Source organism: Crinia signifera, chromosome 4 (genome assembly GCF_055691185.1).
Source record: "Crinia signifera chromosome 4, ASM5569118v1, whole genome shotgun sequence".
NCBI classification, from domain to species: Eukaryota; Metazoa; Chordata; class Amphibia; order Anura; family Myobatrachidae; genus Crinia; species Crinia signifera.
Genome location: NC_139220.1, coordinates 307787766 through 307804011, shown reverse-complemented (window position 1 = coordinate 307804011; position 16246 = coordinate 307787766). Strand labels below are relative to the sequence as shown.

General features: G+C 44.9%; 1 protein-coding gene across 1 annotated transcript in view; it reads left to right on the top strand.

Moving 5' to 3' along the window:
- The window catches only part of LOC146073329 (A.superbus venom factor 1-like), a 95188-nt gene extending 85913 nt beyond the window's left edge, over nucleotides 1-9275 (top strand). The window contains exons 28-32 of the mRNA XM_083180506.1: nucleotides 858-1021; nucleotides 5147-5305; nucleotides 7052-7111; nucleotides 7849-7939; nucleotides 9169-9275. Of these exons, the coding sequence (XP_083036632.1) occupies nucleotides 858-1021; nucleotides 5147-5305; nucleotides 7052-7111; nucleotides 7849-7939; nucleotides 9169-9275 (581 nt within the window). The remainder of the gene's footprint in view (nucleotides 1-857; nucleotides 1022-5146; nucleotides 5306-7051; nucleotides 7112-7848; nucleotides 7940-9168) is intronic.
- Nucleotides 9276-16246: the final 6971 nt, after the last annotated feature.

Sequence of the window (16246 nt, the reverse complement as noted above, 5' to 3'; positions counted from 1 at the left end):
ACCAATACATGGTTGATTTCATGAGACAATTAACTCAGCACAACTTCTGATTGCATACCACCAGCAATCACGTGTTAGCAGATACAAACTTCTTCTGTTGCTAAAGTTATTTTGACCAAACCAATGCGCTACAACCGAACAAATCCCACCGTTAGCAGACTGAGGTGAGTGTGCGTACGAAAATGTGTGGGTGCGAGCGACCAGTTACACGTACGCGCAATGATAGTCCACCCCCCTTTTAAGTATGGTTGCGTGCGAATGATTTCGCAAGCACTATAGGCGTGCCTTCGCCCGATGCGTGCGTGTGGTTTTTTTTGGTAAGAGTGCTTGCGAATGTGCATGCGAGCGCATGAACCTGAATGAGGCCCATAGGGTGCAGAAAAGCTGATGTCTGCATGTACAGGTATAGTAATGGCACCTGGTATCCCTGGAAAAAGGGGATCCTCAGCTTTCAGTATTGGGCCCTTATATACCAGGGGCCCCTGGGCAAGTGGCCATTAAGCCCATATGAAAAGACGGCCCTGAGTGGGGATGTGATTGGATAGGAACGGTATATAATTAAGTGGCTGGTTCTGGAATGGTATGTCATGAAATCCTGCCTGTTATCACATGTGGGCTCAGAAAAATGTGAAAAACCTAATGCTTGTGTTGCCATTCCAACCCTGTAGACCTTAGCCATGTCCACCTCTTTCAGGTGTTAAACTACGGCCTGTTGACTCTCATTGGTTGACCCAATTCATTTCAACCTAAATAGAGTTGACCTAGTGACCCTTCTCAAACACTATATTCAAGTACTTTTAAAATGCAGGTGTTTTACCCACTTTATTTCCTCATTGTGTATGTATGTTTCTTCCTAGGTAACAGTCACTGGGTAGAGCCGAACTCCCACCACCTATCCCTGGAAGCTACATCCTATGCAATCCTCACACTTCTCAAGCTAAATATACTTGAGCAGGCTAGACCGGCAGTTAAATGGATCACAGAGCAGCAATTCAGTGGACAAGTTTGGGGATCAACACAAGTATGTACTGTGACTCCTCCATTAACTCAGTGACAGCTTGTACAAATGTAAACCGTTCAACTGGGTATGAGCACATCAGCCTCAACTGATCCACTAAGCAACTTGGCGGAGATGTACTAAGCTTTCAATAGAGATATGGTGGAGAGAGACAAAGTACCAGCCAATCAGCTCTCAACTTTCATATTACAGGCTGGGTTTGAAAAATTATAGTTAGGAGCTGGTTGGTACTTTACCTCTCTCTCCAAAGCTTAACACTTAGACCCTCGGTCATTATTCATTTAAAAATAAAGCTCAAGATGATCCGATACGAGACAATTTAGGCTCGTATCGGAAATGAGCCAATTTAGATAATCTCGGCCGATTGTATGTAAATTGGCCGTGTTTTGGGCCCTTTCGCTGCCCTTTTGATGCGATCCCAATCCAATGCAAGGCCCCGCGGATCGTTAGGTCTTTTCTGAGATCCTACCTGCTGCAGGTAGGATCTCAGAAATGACCATTGTAGTTGGTGCGGGTCGCGATCAGATCGCGATCACATCAGTGGCTTTTTCTGTGCCGATGGGCGGCGGCTCCCTCAGCTCGTGAGCGGGTCTTACGTTCCTGTGACGACCCACTCACGAGCAGGATCGTCCTGGTGTGTACCCAGCATAAGTTGTCTTAAGGATGACTATGAGAGAAACGTCCTTGTAGAATTTAATGCAAACAGCAGGTGTTGAACTAAGCTGCCACCTCTATACTTTCACCGGGATGCAGTCAAAATCCCGACGGTCAAAATACCGGCAACCATTGACCGACGGTCAAAATCCCGACATGGTCAAAATCCCGACATATAGAATGTAGATAGGTGAAAAAGTCAACATGACTTTCGGTCGACAGGTCGCAAGGTCGACATGGGTTTTTCACAGTTTTTTGACCCAACATGTGCCGACAGGCGGTATTTAATGCCCTACCATCCACTAGGGTGTGGTGGGAGAATAAAATAATGTGCCAAGCGCAGCGAGGCACCGTGCCCGAAGCATAGTGAGCGAAGCGAGCGCTGCGAGGGGCATCGGTTGACTTCCAACTATGTCCATGTCCACTGTGTCGACATTCGGGTAAAAAAAAACATGTCGACCGAAAGTCATGTTGACTTTTTCACCTGTCTACATTCTATATGTCGGTATTTTGACCCTGTCGGGATTTTGACCTTGTCGGGATTTTGACCTTGTCGGGATTTTGACCTTGTCGGGATTTTAAATGTCGGTATTTTGACCATGTCGGGATTTTGACCTTGTCGGGATTTTAAATGTCGGGATTTTGACCATGTCGGGATTTTGACCGTCGGTCAATAGCTGGCGGGATTTTGACCGTCGGTCAATAGCTGTCGGGATTTTGACCATCGGGATTTCATACCGAATCCCTTTCACCTGAGGTTCCAGACAGTTGGTATCGGTTTATTGGACCTTGTGGGAGCAGTAATGGAGAAATGAAGTAGCGCTTACCAATGAGAAATGATCAAAGTAAAAATCATTTAATTACATATAAAATAAACATAATTCATATACACATTTATAACAATAAAATGGTACCATAAATATGGGGGAGTAAAACCTCTCAAATTTCATCTACCTCCACCCTTCAAAAGGAGAAAAACAGCTTGCTACAGCAGTCCTACATGGATATAAATCTCCCAAGGGATACACAGTGGTAAATATACCTTCATCTTGTGTGTATTATCGAATCCAGTGGAAAATAAACCCCCAACATCCCCAGTCCAAAAGGACTCTATTGTTCCATTCGGGACTGTACCCAGACGGCACAAATAGGAGCGGATCCTATTCATCTCTTTTTTTCAATTACATTGGCATACATTGAGGGCCTTTTGAGAGGTTTTACTCCCCCATATTTATGGTACCATTTTATTGTTATAAATGTGTATATGAATTATGTTTATTTTATATGTAATTAAATGATTTTTACTTTGATCATTTCTCATTGGTAAGCGCTACTTCATTTCTCCATTGTTCCCCCTCTTTTTTAGGGACCCACTCAGTCCCTTTAAGTAGCAGCTTTTTTGACACTCACCCCATATACAGCGCCCTCGGACCACCCTAGGGTAGTCCTTTTTGTTTCTTGTGGGAGCAGTAAGCTGATTTTTTCTAAAAAACCTTGCACCGTAGGGGTGAGGGGTTGCAATGTATTTATGTTGTTCATTGTTTACTATTTTTTTTAACTATTCTAAACTATTTTACATGTTTAGCAATACTGAATAATCAAGACTTTTCCATCCAGTACAGTACTTCTATATTTATTTTACAATTATTTTGATCATTGACTTCTGGCGCACCCCAAGATGGCTGCCTCACCTATTATATATTCTTGAACCTCTCCATAAAATAGTTTCAATTCTACATAACTGGTTTCATAATCATCAAAAATATCCAAGGACTTAACTTTAACTTGTGCTACACTCAGAGGTGTAGCTAGGTGCCTGGAGCAAGGGTATGTTTCGGCACCCGTCCCTAGCCATTTTTCCTTTTTATAGTAATGCCACACAAACCATAAGGCCCATTAAATATCATGCCACACAAACCATAATGCCCATTACACATGCCACACATAACATAATGCCCATTACACATTATGCCATGCAAACCATAATGCCCATTACACATTATGCCATGCAAACCATAATGCCCATTACAAATTATGCCACGAAAACCGTAATGCTCATTACATATTGGGCCTGATTCTGGTTGACTTGCTCCCCGTGTGTTTGCACCGGGGAGCGATTGATATTCAGCGCCTGCACATTTATGCACATGTGCAGATGCTGGGTGCGAGAGGGCACGATGAACTGCTAGTTCGCCACCCCATTCGCACCTAGCAGTGAGGGTAGGGGCTGGAGGCGACAGGCTATGCCCATGGGAACGCCCAGAATTTCATGGGTGTTTCCACGAAAACTGTTGGAGTTCCCATGTAAATGGCACCATGACGCAGTTGCCGGGGGTGGGCATCTGTCATCACCGGATGTCAGCTGCCGCCCACTTCCCATACACGCACTCGCAGATGTCTTAGATTTACATGCCCCTTCCAAATCATTCAATGGTCGGTGACCATGGTGTGGGTGCATGGCCAGAGGCTCTGTGAGCTTCTAGCCATGCCCCCAGTCCCTCTGGCTGTGGGAATAGCAGCCGTGAAACAGGGCGAATTATCCTTATTGAATACTGCCCTTTGTGTGCCGTGGAAGTGCCCTCCTACTTTACTATCTGAGTATACTGTATGCAACGATTGGATCTTAGTGAATACAAAATCTCAGTAAAAACCTCCTGTATAGTATGTAATAATATTGCTATGGGTAGTAGACATGATTTCTTGGGATGCGGTCATTTGGTCTACTGCATTATGGTAGAAAGTCATTAGGTCGAATCCATTAGGTCGACATGCTAAAAGGTCGACATGACTCTAGGTCGACATGGGAAAAGGTCGACATGATTCTAGGTCGAAAGGTCATTAGTTCGACAGGTCATTAGTTCGACAAGGTCATTAGTTCGACATTGTCTATGTCGACATTCACAAGGTCGACATGGAGTTTTTCACTGTTTTTTGAGCCAACATGTGCCGACAGGCGGTATTTCATGCCCTACCATCCACTAGGGCGTGGTGGGAGAATAAAATAGTGTGCCGAGCGTAGCGAGGCACCGTGCCCGACGCATAGCGAGCGCAGCGAGCGATGCGAGGGGATGCAGTGCACTTTAAACTGTGTCCATGTCGACTGTGTTGACATTCAGGTACAAAAACAGTGAAAAACCCCATGTCGACCTTGTGAATGTCGACATAGACAATGTCGAACTAATGACCTTGTCGAACTAATGACCTGTCGAACTAATGACCTTTCGACCTAGAATCATGTCGACCTTTTCCCATGTCGACCTAGAGTCATGTCGACCTTTTAGCATGTCGACCTAATGGATTCGACCTAATGACTTTCTACCATAATGCAATAGACAAAATGATCCCAACCCGATTTCTTGATGTCTGGGTGCATATCTTATTGCAATGTTATTTCTGACTCTGAACTCATTAGAACGAAAAATATACCAGCTGTATAAATATTGACCTATATACTGTCTTACATCTTTGTTCTAGGCTACTATCATGGTGTTCCAGGCGCTTGCTGAATTTCAGGAAGAGGTCCCAGTTCAAAAAGATTTGGATATGGATGTTTCTTTTAAACTCCCTGGTAGAGCACAAGATACAACTTATCGCATTAATCTTCAAAATGCCTTGGTGGCACGCTCGGACCAGGTGAGATCTTAGTTTTGGTATGGGGAGTGATAAACGTGGCACTTATAATTGTGATGCCTACAGTATATTGGAATGGGGGTGACTGCAATGTAGTCACAGTGGAAATCTGACACAGGGTACTTAGACCCCCCACCCAGTGTGCGCTAGTGGGGGTGACTGTACAATGTACTCACAGAGGAGAATGTGACACTGGGTACTCAGACCCCCCCTGTGTGCGCTAGTGGGGGTGACTGTACAATGTACTCACAGAGGAGAATGTGACACTGGGTACTCAGAACCCCCCCCCCCCCCCACCCATGTGCGCTAGTGGGGGTGACTGTACAATGTACTCACAGAGGAGAATGTGACACTGGGTACTCAGACCCCCCCTGTGTGCGCTAGTGGGGGTGACTGTACAATGTACTTACAGAGGAGAATGTGACACTGGGTACTCAGAAACCCCCCCCCCCCACCCATGTGCGCTAGTGGGGGTGACTGTACATTGTACTCAGAGAGGAGAATGTGACACTGGGTACTCAGAACCCCCCTGTGTGCACTAGTGGGGGTGTCTGTACTATGTATTCACAGAGGAGAATGTGACACTGGGTACTCAGACCCCCCTGTGTGCGCTAGTGGGGTGACTGTACGATGTACTCACAGAGGAGAATGTGACACTGGGTACTCAGAACCCCCCCTGTGTGCGCTAGTGGGGGTGACTGTACAATGTACTCACAGAGGAGAATGTGACACTGGGTACTCAGACTTCCCCTGTGCATGCTAGTGGGGGTGACTGTACAATGTACTCACAGAGGAGAATGTGACACTGGGTACTCAGACCCCCCCTGTGTGCACTAGTGGGGGTGTCTGTACTATGTACTCACAGAGGAGAATGTGACACTGGGTACTCAGAACCCCCCCTGTGTGCGCTAGTGGGGTGACTGTACAATGTACTCACAGAGGAGAATGTGACACTGGGTACTCAGACTTCCCCTGTGCATGCTAGTGGGGGTGACTGTACAATGTACTCACAGAGGAGAATGTGACACTGGGTACTCAGACCCCCCCTGTGTGCACTAGTGGGGGTGTCTGTACTATGTACTCACAGAGGAGAATGTGACACTGGGTACTCAGAACCCCCCCTGTGTGCGCTAGTGGGGGTGACTGTACAATGTACTCACAGAGGAGAATGTGACACTGGGTACTCAGTCCCCCCCCCCCTGTGTGCGCTAGTGGGGTGACTGTACGATGTACTCACAGAGGAGAATGTGACACTGGGTAATCAGACCCCCCCTGTGTGCGCTAGTGGGGTGACTGTACAATGTACTCACAGAGGAGAATGTGACACTGGGTACTCAGTCCCCCCCCCCCTGTGTGCGCTAGTGGGGGTGACTGTACAATGTACTCACAGAGGAGAATGTGACACTGGGTACTCAGACCCCCCCTCTTTGTGCACTAGTGGGGGTGACTGTACTATGTACTCACAGAGGAGAATGTGACACTGGGTACTCAGACACCCCCCCCCCCCTGTGTGCGCTAGTGGGGGTGACGGTACAGTGTACTCACAGAGGAGAATGTGACACTGGGTAATCAGACCCCCCTGTGTGCGCTAGTGGGGGTGACTGTACTATGTACTCACAGAGGAGAATGTGACACTGGGTAATCAGACCCCTCTGTGTGCGCTAGTGGGGGTGACTGTACAATGTACTCACAGAGGAGAATGTGACACTCGACTTGCTGGAAATGGTTTCATGTTGTATCTCTTTACAGACTAAAATAAATCGAGACTTTGTGGTCACTGCAAAAGGGAAGGGAGAAGGCACTTTGCGGGTAAGTGTAGTTCAGTGATCATAACCATTTTTTTTTAATGTTTGTTCAAAGTTCATCTTGCGGAATTTTTAAAAGGACATCTTGTGCCCACATGCTTACTCCCAGTGGGGTAGCAATGCCACAACAGTCCAAGCTCTGACATGGTCATCTGCTGAAAATAACCCTCCAAAAATGGCCGCCACCTTGTAGGAGACTGATGCTAGAGGTCCTACCTTACATAAACTTTATTGGCAGGGGGTGTATCATTATGGATGCGAATTCTAGTTCTACAAGCATTGGGTCAACCACTGTAAGTGACAGTCACTGGTTTGACACATGAATTAGGTCGACTTGAGTTTTTCATGTTTTTTTTTGGTAAATATGTTCTTTTTTCATACTTTACTACCCAAGTGGGCATACAGTGAGGACAGTGTGCTGAGTGAAGCAAGCCGCGCGAGGGGCCACCGTACACATATACGCTATCCATGACGACTTGACAAGTTTAAATAGTCACCAAAAAAAATCCAGGAAAAAATCCTGTCAACCTTTTCCATGTCGACAAAATGCTTGTGTCGACCTAATGATCATGTCAGAATAATGCATGTTGACTTATTTCATGTGTCGACTTAGTTAATGTTGATCTAAATTATGTTGACCCCAGGACCAATATCCTATAGATTTTTCGTTACGCCATTGTCTACACCCCATGCATTAATTAATAATTATATTAAACCCTGATGATGTCATTCTTTCCCCAGGTGACATCAGCGTATTACGCCATTGAGACAGAGAGGGAGAGGAAATGTAATAACTTCGATCTCACTGTGACAATTAAAGACGAACCTTTCGGTGAGTATCTGTCCTGATAACTGGGATTCCCAGCAGCGTCTGCTGTCTGTGGCTATAATGATGAACCTCTAGGTGAGTGTGTGTCCTGATAACTGGGATTCCCAGCAGCGTCTGCTGTCTGTGGCTATAATGATGAACCTCTAGGTGAGTGTGTGTCCTGATAACTGGGATTCCCAGCAGCGTCTGCTGTCTGTGGCTATAATGATGAACCTCTAGGGGAGTGTGTGTCCTGATAACTGGGATTCCCAGCAGCGTCTGCTGTCTGTGGCTATAATGATGAACCTCTAGGTGAGTGTGTGTCCTGATAACTGGGATTCCCAGCAGCGTCTGCTGTTTGTGGCTATAATGATGAACCTCTAGGTGAGTGTGTGTCCTTATAACTGGGATTCCCAGCAGCGTTTGCTGTCTGTGGCTATAATGATGAACCTCTAGGTGAGTGTCTGTCCTGATAACTGGGATTCCCAGCAGCGTCTGCTGTCTGTGGCTATAATGATGAACCTCTAGGTGAGTGTGTGTCCTTATAACTGGGATTCTCAGCAGCGTCTGCTGTCTGTGGCTATAATGATGAACCTCTAGGTGAGTGTGTGTCCTTATAACTGGGATTATGTGGCAGGTGTATACTGTAATGTAAATATGAAAGAAGGGGAATGGGGTATACCCTGCCACATGATTCTTTTCTTTAGACAACTGTCCTCACAGACAGCATATTACTATTATAATCCTTTTTGTTTATTCTTTTTAATGTGTGATCCAATGTATTTGTATGATCCAACGTATAAAGTTTGGTATTACCAATACCGGGCATGGACACAGACCACATACACTTGGCTATATACCTAGCACCGTTTTTCACAACTGTTATTAATGTTGTATTTTGCTGTGTTACACTCGTTTTCACCTTACCTGGATAGGCATCCACTTATTTGAGACGCCTCGTCACATATATAGTTGGTGATGGCAACAGTATAAGTCACACCATGATACACACGAAGTGACACTTTTATTCTTCTCTTTTTGTCACTTGCATTTCTCCAATATATGGGCACACACCATATCCTTTATATCAGGATCACCAATGTGCTCAATCACACCATGTATTTAGAAAGTACTCTCTCACCTCACTTACCTTAATAATATTATAGAAAGATATTTTGTTTCCTAAATCTATCAGGCGGGTTCACGGAATGTCATAAGTATCATGAGATAATCATAATGAAAATTTTGGGCAGGAGTGTTTATTAGTGAGAAGGTGGCGATCCATAACCAGCCAGAGTATGTAACCATGGAAACCCGACGCTTCACAAAGGAACGCGATGGGATTGGAGCGGACGCATGACAGTGTCGCGCCCGCACACCACGCAACTAGATGCCGAGGGGTAACCATGACAACCATCATGTAGCGGCCAGAGCTGACACACGTCAGAGACACGCCCGTCTCTGGATACACCCCGCATGATAACCATGACAACCGCACTAACAGCATAGATGCACGTCAGAGGTGCGCCCGGCTCAAGGCACATGAGACAGCGGTAACCATGACTACCTGACGCTATGCTTGAACATTTGGGACACCGTACAGGGGCTGGCTAGTCAATGGGCTGTATGATAGGGTGAATTTTTCCCGCCAAACCTCCCGGGGGCTCGTCCACTGAGACACCCCGTGATTGGAGCACACTATAACACTTATGGTATATAAACCCTTGCAGTCACTCAGGCAGGTTGGCCCTGAGGAAGCTGAAATCTGCGAAGCGCGTGCCGGCTAGCGGTGCTCGGGCAGATGATTGTAGTTGTTTGTTTATTTTCATATTATTGCATTTATTGTTGAACCTGTGCGCTATCGCCCTAGCCCTTCTAAGGGCTTTCACTGCCACCAGCTAGGTCCTTTTGGAGGCGACTCCACTGGACTGGCACAGTGAAATAATCCTGGGGCACTCCAGTACAGCACACAGACTCCCTAACTAGGCAAGCGTTGCAGCCAATGGGAGCAATAGTTGCGAACAGACTGAGTGTGCTTACAGGGGGCGTCTAGCACCAAGGACGGTGGTCACAGGAGGAATTTCATTGGCCGAATACTGGCCTAATATTCCTAGTGAATACCAACCCTCACCAGCTGTGCCACCACGTCCTCACTTTTTCGCTAACTGATACTAGCGATATTCTGGTTACAGAGCACCCAATAAAGAGGTTAACCAACCCGCTCGTGTCACCATTACCAGCATTTGGCCCGAACAGATTATCCTCTGTACGGACCAATAGCACACGGTTCCAAGTGAAAACAGTATATACACTATAATCCACTACAAACATCAGCCTGCCACCTTAGTTTTAAAGAGTGTCACATCCCACCCCTGTTTGTAAATAAATGTTTTTATCTCGCAGTTTTTAAATCTTGGTGCACCTACACAGGACATCCTTTCTTTGTTTTCTTTACCTGTTTAATTCATGTCCGAGGTAGCACACCCCCACATGTACTACTGAATTGTCTAGAACATTATAATTCAGGGGGTCCTCTCTGTATATTTTTGTGTCTTGTGCGACCCACAAAACCTCTCCCATCCCTCCTGTGGCTATAATGATGAACCTCTAGGTGAGTGTGTGTCCTTATAACTGCGATTCCCAGCAGCGTCTGCTGTCTGTGGCTATAATGATGAACCACTAGGTGAGTATGTGTCCTGATAACTGCGATTCCCAGCAGCGTCCTGCTGTCTGTGGCTATAATGATGAACCACTAGGTGAGTGTGTGTCCTTATAACTGGGATTCCCAGCAGCGTCTGCTGTCTGTGGCTATAATGATGAACCTCTAGGTGAGTATGTGTCCTGATAACTGGGATTCCCAGCAGTGTCTGCTGTCTGTGGCTATAATGATGAACCACTAGGTGAGTGTGTGTCCTAATAACTGCGATTCCCAGCAGCGTCTGCTGTTTGTGGCTATAATGATGAACCTCTAGGTGAGTATGTGTCCTGATAACTGGGATTCCCAGTAGCATCTGCTGTCTGTGGCCTGTGGCTATAATGATGAACCACTAGATGAGTATGTGTCCTGATAACTGTGATTCCCTGCAGCGTCTGCTGTCTGTGGCTATAATGATGAACCACTAGGTGAGTGTGTGTCCTGATAACTGTGATTCCCTGCAGCGTCTGCTGTCTGTGGCTATAATGATGAACCACTAGGTGAGTGTGTGTCCTGATAACTGGGATTCCCAGCAGTGTCTGCTGTCTGTGGCTATAATGATGAACCTCTAGGTGAGTGTGTGTCCTGATAACTGGGATTCCCAGCAGCGTCTACTGTCTGTGGCTATAATGATGAACCTCTAGGTGAGTATGTGTCCTGATAACTGGGATTCCCAGCAGCATCTGCTGTCTGTGGCTATAATGATGAACCTCTAGGTGAGTATGTGTCCTGATAACTGGGATTCCCAGCAGCGTCTGCTGTCTGTGGCTATAATGATGAACCACTAGGTGAGTATGTGTCCTGATAACTGTGATTCCCAGTAGCATCTGCAGTCTGTGGCTATAATGATGAACCTCTAGGTGAGTATGTGTCCTGATAACTGCGATTCCCAGCAGCACCTGCTGTCTGTGGCTATAATGATGAACCACTAGGTGAGTGTGTGTCCTGATAACTGTGATTCCCTGCAGCGTCTGCTGTCTGTGGCTATAATGATGAACCTCTATGTGAGTGTGTGTCCTGATAACTGGGATTCCCAGCAGCGTCTACTGTCTGTGGCTATAATGATGAACCTCTAGGTGAGTATGTGTCCTGATAACTGGGATTCCCAGCAGCATCTGCTGTCTGTGGCTATAATGATGAACCTCTAGGTGAGTATGTGTCCTGATAACTGGGATTCCCAGCAGCGTCTGCTGTCTGTGGCTATAATGATGAACCACTAGGTGAGTATGTGTCCTGATAACTGTGATTCCCAGTAGCATCTGCAGTCTGTGGCTATAATGATGAACCTCTAGGTGAGTATGTGTCCTGATAACTGCGATTCCCAGCAGCACCTGCTGTCTGTGGCTATAATGATGAACCACTAGGTGAGTGTGTGTCCTGATAACTGTGATTCCCTGCAGCGTCTGCTGTCTGTGGCTATAATGATGAACCTCTATGTGAGTGTGTGTCCTGATAACTGGGATTCCCAGCAGCGTCTACTGTCTGTGGCTATAATGATGAACCTCTAGGTGAGTATGTGTCCTGATAACTGGGATTCCCAGCAGCATCTGCTGTCTGTGGCTATAATGATGAACCTCTAGGTGAGTATGTGTCCTGATAACTGGGATTCCCAGCAGCGTCTGCTGTCTGTGGCTATAATGATGAACCACTAGGTGAGTATGTGTCCTGATAACTGTGATTCCCAGTAGCATCTGCAGTCTGTGGCTATAATGATGAACCTCTAGGTGAGTATGTGTCCTGATAACTGCGATTCCCAGCAGCACCTGCTGTCTGTGGCTATAATGATGAACCTCTAGGTGAGTGTGTGTCCTGGGACAATGGTTAATTAGGAACTCTGAGAACATAGAAATCACCAGGAATAAGAAGTATCACAGGAATAAACAGGACTATAACCGGCAGGCTCCCAGTGCTGGGAGCATACCTATATACCAAGTAGCCTAAGAGGCAGCCACACTCAAAGACCAAGTGGATCAGCTTAAACCCGGAGCACTGATTCGGTGAAAACATAAAAACCCCACACAGAACATAGTGACTGTAGCCAAAAATGCAAAGGTTTAGGAAATTATTAATGCGCCCCAAGGAAGACTGCAGCACACAAATTACCCCATTGGGATTACCAATCCCACAGAACACATGGAAAATAGAAAAAATGAGGTAATTCAAGCGCTGTCTTATTCTAACTCTGGAATTCAGGTATTATGAATTGTCCAATAGCGTCTGCTTCTCCCAAAATTCTGGATCTCAGAGATGTATATGGAGAAATAGGCACAATGGGAGAGGGTCACAATCTGTTCCTCACTTGGTGGTTCAGATAACCTGTTGGTATAACTGACCTTGATATAAGGCCCTATAGGCACATAAAGGTATCTTTGCCCGTCTGTTACTTCTTATATCCCTTCATATGAAAAAGATCTCACCTGCACAAAGTGCCCTATATTCCTTGAAAGGTATCTTTCATACTCCAATCCTCGAGGTGTAGAAGAACATCAGGCTCCAATCAGGTTGAACACGGGGGATTTTTTATTCCAAAAATTACACCATACACAGATAAAAATCCAATAAAAACATAGTCAAAAATGCATACCAATAAGTCCAACCTCTGGGTCTGGAATGTCTCCAACACCGCTCACCCGGAATGAGGAGTGGAGAGATTTCCTGAGATGTCAATAAACAGGATCCAGACACCAGAGAGAAAGACACGGCACGCCTCCACAGCACCAACGCGTTTTGGACTTTAAAAGTCCTTTTTCAAGGTGTGGAGGAAGATTACCTACACCAGGTATATATACCTGAGTTGCTCTTGGGTTATGCAAAACCCATCATGGGAATTATAATTCATACATCCTAAAAACAGCCTATACTAATACAGTACATACTTAAAAACCTAGTTCATCTACATATACATATTAAGTGGGCAGTCAGACGTTAAAAATCATATTGCACATATCCATATAAATAACCACAATTCGTATACATATAAGTTCAGGAGTCCATATATTGTATGTAGCCAATAGCTGTAGCGCCAAAGGCGTCCGTCACGTGATGCGGCAATCATGTCTGAGCACGGAAATCGTGATAACATAGCTTATGTCTCCATGCTGTTACAGGATGCGGAAGTGTCATCCCCGTGACACGCACAACCAGGCCCGCTGACACGCAAGCTTCTCTTTAGACCCGGAAGTAGAGATGGTTCTGCGGCTGGAACGCATATGTTGGTCTGGTGGCCCGCATCCTTCCGGACATAGCTCTTTGTACCGGACTCCTGCTTTCAAGCCAAAATATTGGCATTGTATGCCCACATTCTTTATACAAATCTCCTCCATCCAATGAGTATAAAAAGGAATAATAGGACACATGTTAAAAATACGTATTTCATAAGATTTATAAAAAACACTTAATTTCAAAATCTGCGTTAAGTCCCCGAGGGGCTAAGGTCTTTAATTCATAGATAGTCTTCATTTCAGTTTGTGCTAGTCTTACATCTATGTTATTATTCCTTTTTTAGGACAAAAGAGGAAAGGGACTGCTGTGTGGGGAACGCACTGAGAAAATAAGGAATCATAAAATATAACCTTTATTGTTTTATCGTTAAATATTCCCAAATTTACTATACGGGAATTGTGGTTTGCAGCGAAAAATAAGGGTTAAAAACTTTTACATACAAACGTATATACATATATGGTGCTCAAAAGAGAGAAATAGAGTGTTTTAAAATCACATTTGAATCCAGTTTGAAAAATGTTAGTTTAATTTCTGTCAGTGATGTTTGTGTAACATATGATTATCCCCTTGTAGGTAAACGTTTGGAACAGTGTGGCAAGATTTCTGCTGGTCTTTTGTGTCTATAGAAATTTATAAGATGTCTAATAAAGATTTATATGATATCTAATGTCCTGTTAAAGTACAATTAATTTCTCCACCATTTGGTGCCACCTATTGGTGGTTGAGCATATTGCACTGTTTTTATCAGGAAGGGTTCCTGTTGGAAATACCTTTATTTTTCACCAATGTAACAACCTGTTGATGATTTAAACAATGGTACAGACTCTGTAATACATCAACGGCAATAGCAACGTAATCAAAATACAAAAGTGTGTCAGTTCCTCTCAGGTTAATTAACCAATTAAGGAGGAAACCATGAATGTTCGGTAAACGGAACGAATTAATTAGGCTAATCAAAGGGAAGGTGATTCGCCTAAGTCTTGAGCCAAAAGTAAACACTACGTATGGCATGTGCAGCTAAACACGAAAAACTGACAGGATGAGTTTAAAGAAAACTAGTGAGCGAGAGTTGCTCGTTTAGTCCGAGCGGGGATACCGTCTGCAGGCGGTGTATCCATCTTGCTTAACATCTCAGAAGCAGGCGGTTGCGGTCACCACCTCTGACACTGGCAGGGATACAATCTATCATCTTGTATCTGATAGAGGGAAGTGGGTGATTATGGGCTTTGAAGTGGCGAGCCACTGGCTGGTCAGAACCTTTATCTGATAAGGCTGCTCTTATGCTAGTTTTATGGTTGGCGATTCTTTCCTTAAACTGAGTGATGGTTTTACCTATATAAAGTAGCCCGCAGGGGCACTTTATATAGTATATTACGTACTTGCTGCTACATGTCAAGGGGAATTTGATGGGTATTTTTTCACCCGTGTGTGGATGGAAGAAGTGGTCTCCCGTTTCTAAGCTTGAGCAGGTAGTGCAGCCTATACATTTGTAATTACCGTTTTTGCGAGTGGGAAAGAACGATTTCGATTTTGGGGTGAATGCGCTAATGTCATTGTGGACAACTATGTCCTTTATGTTCCTTCCTCTTCTAAAAGAGGGTAGGATCGAGCTATTTTTTAAGGAAGGCAAAGTTTTGTTGCAGGAAATCACTGGCCAGAATTCACGGGCAGCTTTCATAAGTTTATTACTAGCTGTAGTGAATTTTTGGGTCCAAATAATTTTATTTTCAAGGGGTTGTTTTTGGGAAGAGCTAAGTATTGTAGTTCTGTCTAGATTCAACACCTTTTCTTTGGTATTTTTCAGGAGCTGATGGGGGTAACCACGGCATAAAAAATCAGACAACATTTTTGAGATTTCAATCTCGGCATTGATGGGGTCACTACATATTCGCCGAGCCCTTAGAAATTGGGAGTAGGGTAAGCCCCATTTAAGAGAGGGGGGATGATGGCTGGAACCTAAGAGAATGGTATTTTTATCGGTCGGTTTTTTATACAAAGAGGTGACAATTTGGCGATTAGGTAGAATGCTTACTGCCACATCTAGGAAATTGGTCGTAGAGGGGCTGCAGGTGTAAGTAAATTTAATGTCAGGGTCACTCAAATTGGCTTTATGCATAAAATCATGGAAGGATGTTTCACTGCCTGCCCAGATTACGAATATATCGTCTATGTAGCGATAATAAATTTTAATGGCATCGGCAACGGTGGGATTCGAGAAAAAGATATCCCGTTCCACCTCATGCATGAAGATATTTGCAAGGCTGGGGGCGACACAAGACCCCATCGCCACCCCCGAGCATTGCAAGAAGAACTTATTGTCAAAATAGAAGTAGTTCCTGGATAATACCAAGTCCAGAAGCTGAATAAAGAAATCGGTATCCGGACCCGTGTACAGGCTGCTGGAGATGACCGCT